The 6,361-nt window shown below is 38.7% G+C and overlaps 1 protein-coding gene and 1 pseudogene across 1 annotated transcript; both read left to right on the top strand.

Annotated features, from left to right (window-relative positions):
- Window positions 1-1,399: 1,399 nt before the first annotated feature.
- Window positions 1,400-2,954, top strand: LOC113574913 (lecithin retinol acyltransferase-like). The gene is made up of 2 exons (XM_027006138.3): window positions 1,400-1,986; window positions 2,428-2,954. Exons 1-2 carry the CDS (start codon window positions 1,447-1,449, stop codon window positions 2,578-2,580), a joined length of 693 nt encoding a protein of 230 aa, XP_026861939.1. The 5' UTR covers window positions 1,400-1,446; the 3' UTR covers window positions 2,581-2,954.
- A 143-nt stretch (window positions 2,955-3,097) lies between these two features.
- On the top strand, window positions 3,098-6,332 carry LOC113574914 (lecithin retinol acyltransferase pseudogene; annotated as a pseudogene).
- Window positions 6,333-6,361: the final 29 nt, after the last annotated feature.

Here is a 6,361-nt window from a genome sequence, read left to right as displayed (position 1 = left end):
CAACAGGAAATTGTTTGCAGCTGAAAAGTCTCAGACTGGAGAAACCACAGCCACTGTTGTTAATATTTTAGTGTAGAATTTCATCCACTGTCACTCTTAGCTTCCATTTATTTTTGATTGAAAGCTTATACTGCAATTATAGAAAAGCGAGTGCTCTATTTAAGAGATGTTTGTTTCTGCTGCTAACTAGCTTTTGAGGATTTGTTATCCTGAGCTGTCCACTTGCTGCAGAGGTGACGCTGGAGCTATAAACCTTTGAAGTTTGTCGATACCAACTTTTGTTACTCATGGCATCTGTTCACACAGGAAGTGAAGGAGCCAGACTGGGGGTGTGGGTATATGTCTGGTGTGCCAACTCAACTGTTGCACTAAGGAGGGGGAGAGAGAGAGTGAAATTGGAGTAACTTGTAATTTATCAACTGCATGCAGACATACTCTGCATTGTCTCATTTCAGTGCAATGCTTAACAATTCATCCCTCAAGATCCACACATTTATCACATAGCCCTGTTCAAGTGATCCATCCAAACATTGGGATACTGACAAACAAAAACTGACAAAGACAAATATCTTGTCATTTATCACCCACCATCTTTTAGAGCACTGCATGGTGCTTAACCCCAAAGGTCTAGAGTAATCCCCTCTACATATTCAGCTTTTACCCCTCAATGCCAGACCTTTGTTATCACCAAGACAACTGATTTCTCATTCTGTCAATCTTCATTATCGCGCCACTGGAAGACAGTGGGGGATGGGGGAGTTGCACGTGTGAGAAAGCGCATAAGTCAAGTAACACTAATTTGTGGAAAGATTTAGCGCTTTACTATTTTGTCAATAAATAAAGGGGGGGGGGGGGGTAAGAAAAGAAAAAAACAACTAGTTGGCAGAAACCCACTTAGACATTGTCAGATGTAAGCAATGTGTTTAATAGTCTCAGTTCCCATGAGTAAGTGGAGATCTGCTTTAACGATATCTAGTATTTGTAATCGGCGTGCACATTCTTCTCGTATCTTTAGCCTATAGCGAGGACTTAATGCCATGTTACTTTCATAATATGGAGAATAAAACAGAACTAGTAATGTAAAAAAAAAAAAATCCACACCTGAGGAAGCTCCAAGCTAAGCAAAAATGATTCTGAAGTAAATGATCAGGTAGTTGGCTGCGGTATTTCGCGTTCCTTCCTTATATCCTTGATTGAACTTTAAAAATTAGTAGTTTTGGCGTCTGAGAATACATGAGCTACACGGTTAACCGAAATGCGACATTTCAGACATTTCATCGAGATAGCTGTAAGCTTGGTATACGAAAGCCTTTCCAAATTTCAATAATTATAGCTAACTGTCCTTTCACTGCCATGACGTCACAACATAGCCAGAAGCACAAACTGCTACTACTAGAATAATGCCAAGTTGAGTACTGGTACCGTGCGCATCTGCTGCTCAGCACAATGTTAGACTCTTTGGCACTCCTGTTGGAGAAAGCATTCGTTGTTGCGATTTTTTATTTTTTCAGTGTAATACCTTTCAAAAAAGAGAGAAAGGACATCAAATGTCCAAAGCGCACAGAAGAAACGATGCAGTTTCAGCGCGGGGACCTTTTGGAGGTTCCACGTACTTTGTTCGTTCATTTTGGCATTTATTTGGGCGACGGCAAAGTGGCACATCTCATGCCGGATATCCTGCCAGTTTTGACGAGAAATAAGTGTCATATACAAAATGTAGTTACGAATAAGCGACTGCTTCTAGGCGTGCTCTACAAGTACGCCACCATTCGCGTGGACAAAGTGGAGGACTTTGCATATGGATCACCAATATCATTGAACACGATGGACACAACGCTGAGAAAGACACCTCTCGCTAACGAAGAGGTAGCGTTAAGAGCAGAAAAGCTCGTTGGCAGGATTCCGTATAGTCTTTTGTGGAATAACTGTGAACATTTCGTCACATACTGCCGCTACGGCACAGGGATCAGCTTGCAGACTGACAAGGTAAACTGCGCCTTTTTCACGATTAACAAAGGCAAAGTAATAAGTAGGTAACTAATATCCAGACGCCCTTCACTTTAGACATTTAAAAAATACGATTTATGAAGAGTTAGGTAGGCGAACAAAACAGGTTTATATAAATTATAAATTTATATGAAATGTTAGAAGAATGTTAAAACCATATTTCTTGATACCCCCGTTTTATTTTACGCTCAACATAAACCTAGCTGTTCCCATCGTAAATCCTATTTTATTTCTAGAAAACTTCTAGCTTATTTTGAAATGCAGAGAACAGCTTTACTGAGTTGTTTTTTAACATGGAGCTGGAATTTTATTTATGTAGTTGGCGCGTTTAGCACCCCAAATCCCTCCGACACCCGAACTGACTTACAAATTGGTTCCGAAATGCAACAGAGCTAACGTGTTTCCCCATTCCCTCAACAGTTCTGTGAGTGCCTGAAGTCCGTTATCCGAGATCAGAGAAGCGTCCTTATTACGACTCTCATCGGAATGTTTTCCATATTTTTCCTAGGACTAACGCCGGCCACAGCACTTCCAACCGTTCTCATTCCCTTCGTTTTATGGATGGCTGGTTAAAACACTTTTGTCATGTCCATACCCGGCGGAGCTAGATATGTGCCGCTGAAACACTTTTAAAAATGTTATTTATCTAAGTTTATTCACTTTACCAAATAACAAGTGACATCAAAATGTCAGAAACGTTAATATGTTTAGTACAATTTACAATTTAGTAAAAATTTAAATATTTCGTACTGTACACGGTCAACATTAATACGTGTTCAGAACAATCTGTATATAAATGGTTTCTCTTTATAACTTTATCTTATAGCTGGATACCACTCTTCTAAAATGGAGGACAGAATGAACAAAACACACATTACTCTTGTTGCTTAATTGTGATGACGTTTCCACAAAGAAAGTATCAATAAAGTAATATTGTCTTAAAACGACCTTCACGCTTTTGGTTGCATTAGTTTGCAATAAAATATATAAAAGATTAATAATGCTCTGCTTCAGTACATGTTTAGGTATCAAACCCAATCTTTGCAATACTGTGCTTAATTACCATTGCAAATTTTAGGTTGGGTAAAGAAACAAATTCTGTAACATGACATGTTTTCAAGATAATTTTACAAGAGAATTCTAGAGAATTGCATCCTTACCACCTTCTGCATTATATAATATAACCTGGTTATAATTGACCTGACCTGTACTAACAAATGCAATCAGATTACTGCATATAGATGAATTCTTAACCTCTATATGAGAGAAAGAGACCACCACACAATCATTGAATAAGTATGTATTGTTCAATGGACCATGCGAAGTTCTTATTTACCGGTCTGCATAAAAATAGCCAAAGGACTTATCATTATGCCCCTCCCTGGGTGGCCTCAATGGATAAAACTGCTCAGAGCCAAGCCATTCAGAAACATGCAACATTTCCCTTGGAGAATGCTTCCCCTTGAGTTCCTCAGCTGCTTTTTCATGGCCTTAACCTCCAATGAGGGGAGAGGGGGAGGAAGCACCCCAAAGCAAGCACATACAATGTCTCTGTGCTGAAAAGAGAGGATCTTCTCAAGGTGCCCCGGACACTCTTCACGCATTATGGAATCCACCTAGGCAATGATCACGTGGCACACCTCATCCCGGACATCTTACCGGCTATCTCCACCAATGAGAGCACCATTGCGACAATGGTAAATAACCTGCGGCTTCTTCTCTGAGTGATGGCAAAGAAGGCGCATTGACACAGTGGGTGACTTCACATATGGAGCAGAGGTTCTGGTCAACCATATGGATGGGGTGTGCAGTCTGCCTCCACTGGCTGGCGAAGAGGTGGCCAGTCGGGCAGAGACACTGCTGGGCTCGGTGACCTACAGCCTGCTGTGGTACAACTGTGAGCATTATGTCATGTACTGCAGATATGGCACCAGCATGAGCTTTCAGACCTGACGGATAAGATGTCATACAAATTGGGGGCAGTCTTAACTCTGATGTGCAGACACAATCATCTTTTCTGAATCATGCTAATCAGGATTCAGTTTGTGCGTACAATGACTGTGGTTTCTCAGCACAGAAAACAAGAATTTGCAAATTATGTTCAGCAATGTCCATTCATACTGCTGATGCCTGGATATCTGTGCTGCTCTTGTAATGTTTGTGAGCCTCACTTTGCTGAGGTGCATACTTGCTAACATTTAGGTGATTAAACATATGAGACTTCCCTAGGAAAGAACAACAAGCTGTATTTAAAGCAACTTAAAACCACTCTCAGACATGAGGAACTTCCCTTTTCTGTAGCTTTCTTTTTAGATAAAGAGAATACTTTAGTAATTTTATGGTTAGATATTATAATGCATTGATTAGACATTAAAAATTGATGATCATTAAAAGGAACCCACAGATCTAAAAGGCTCACACATCTTTGATTATTGCATCTCTTACAGTCAAATGTCAGAAACTGGAGACTCAGGAAATGGAATCTTAAGCAACAAAATTAAGAAACTTTAGCTTGGTATTGAGTAACAGGAAATTAGTTTTCTTGAAAAAAAGGGGGGGTGTTTACACTTTTTGAAGATAGTTAGTCTGAAGGATTTTTTTTTTCATATACTGTATTCAAAAGAAAATAGTTTTAATATAACTGTTGTTATTTAGACCAGAACCCTTGCTCTAGAGATATCCAGGGAACAGGCATTCATTACGAAGCACAGCCACTCTTTTCTTACGTATGTCAGTACAGATGATACAGTCAAAGGATTCCTAATAAAATCTGCTGCTTGGGGTCAGTCCATAGGGTACTTTAGGTTTCCCTATGCCACGCTGACGGGGTAGCACAAAACAACAACAGCAACACCAACAATATCAAAAAAAAAAAAAGAAACCCATTAGTGCCACCTTGTGTTTAAATTGGGTAAAAGAAAAAGGGACCGCAGCTTCATAGCCACAGAAAATCTATTGTGTTGGGCGTGCAAGTTTGTGACCAAGTATTATGTTAAGAAGTGAAGTAATTTATTTTCATGTTGTGTAACAGCGCAACGATGTACCATGCATTTTTTGTTCACTTTTTACGGACTCGCAACCAAAACACATAATTTCTCTAGCCTTTTCAAAAACTTAACATCACATACGCATCAACAACGCAGTTAAGTTTTTTTCCTCTTTCTCGCTCTCAAAACTCATCATACAGCACACGTCCCTCACTCACTGTTAAATCTATATTGTCTGTACCATCATCGGAGTCAGAACTTCCAAGCCTTCAGCGTATCGTAAATTAACTAATTTTTAATTGTTTGTCGGAATCGTGTGATTATTACATTATCAGAATAGTTTTTTTTTTTTTTTTTTTTAGATATTTCCGTACATTTTGACAAGAAATCCAAGGTAATTAACATTTATCTACTAGCTACGTAATATTTACTAACAGCTTCCCTAGGTTAGCTAACTTGGGGTTAGCTGTCTGACGCACTTCACGCGCTGGTTAGCTGGCAAATGTACCTCAGATAGAAACAAAACATGCTTTAACATAGGATAACCTACCATGACAAGTAGTTGTGAACTATGTTTCAAGATGCTTAAAATGGTCAGCTATCTTAACTGTCTTGTCAGAAGGTGATTTTCTGCGGATTACTTTATTTATTTTTTGCCCTGTCTAAGTTGCCCTTCTTCCCGCCAAACTAGCTAGCCAGCCAAGCTAGTAACATTCGTCTTAAATTTGTGTCAGCTGTTGAGTACTGAGGTGAGTCTGTCATGGTGTCGGTGGTGAATTGTCAATGGGATGAAAAAATGCGATTTATTTATGTTATATTTAAAATTACATAGAGCAGAAATGATGGTAATTAGCTAACTATCGTTAGCTGTCTAGTTGAAGCAGCTCATTCTTTAAAATAAATGCAAAAATGAATGATAAAGGACACTAAATCTAGTTAGCATTACTACAGACAAGCTAACAAGCTAGTTAGGTTAGCTTTTTTCTAAGGTAATATTAGCAACATTTAAATAATAGCTAGTTGGAAAGCGATTTTATGGGACATTTAGTTTTTACATTGTGACTGGACTAGATTTAGTGAAACAGTGTTAGGAAGTTATATCTAAAATAAGGGCAAATAAGTGATACAATATATAATCGTAAATCAATGACGATCCATAAGTCAGATTATGAAAATGATTCACTCATTTCTTTCTTTTAAAAGTTGTCGAGTCCTTACAAAGTGATTTACATCCACGATTACCATCCATCATTCTCCAACCACCGTATTAGAAACGTCTACCTAGCTAATAGTACCTAATAGGTACACTAGGGATGGACAGTCATGAAATGTAACCTAGCTGGGTCTTTACAAAAATAATCACGATA

The sequence above is a fragment of the Electrophorus electricus genome, chromosome 18 (genome assembly GCF_041902795.1).
Source record: "Electrophorus electricus isolate QZ-2024a chromosome 18, ASM4190279v1, whole genome shotgun sequence".
In the NCBI taxonomy this organism is placed as follows: domain Eukaryota; kingdom Metazoa; phylum Chordata; class Actinopteri; order Gymnotiformes; family Gymnotidae; genus Electrophorus; species Electrophorus electricus.
The sequence above is the reverse complement of the archived record's forward strand: the minus strand, read 5'-3'. Positions and strand labels throughout refer to the sequence as shown.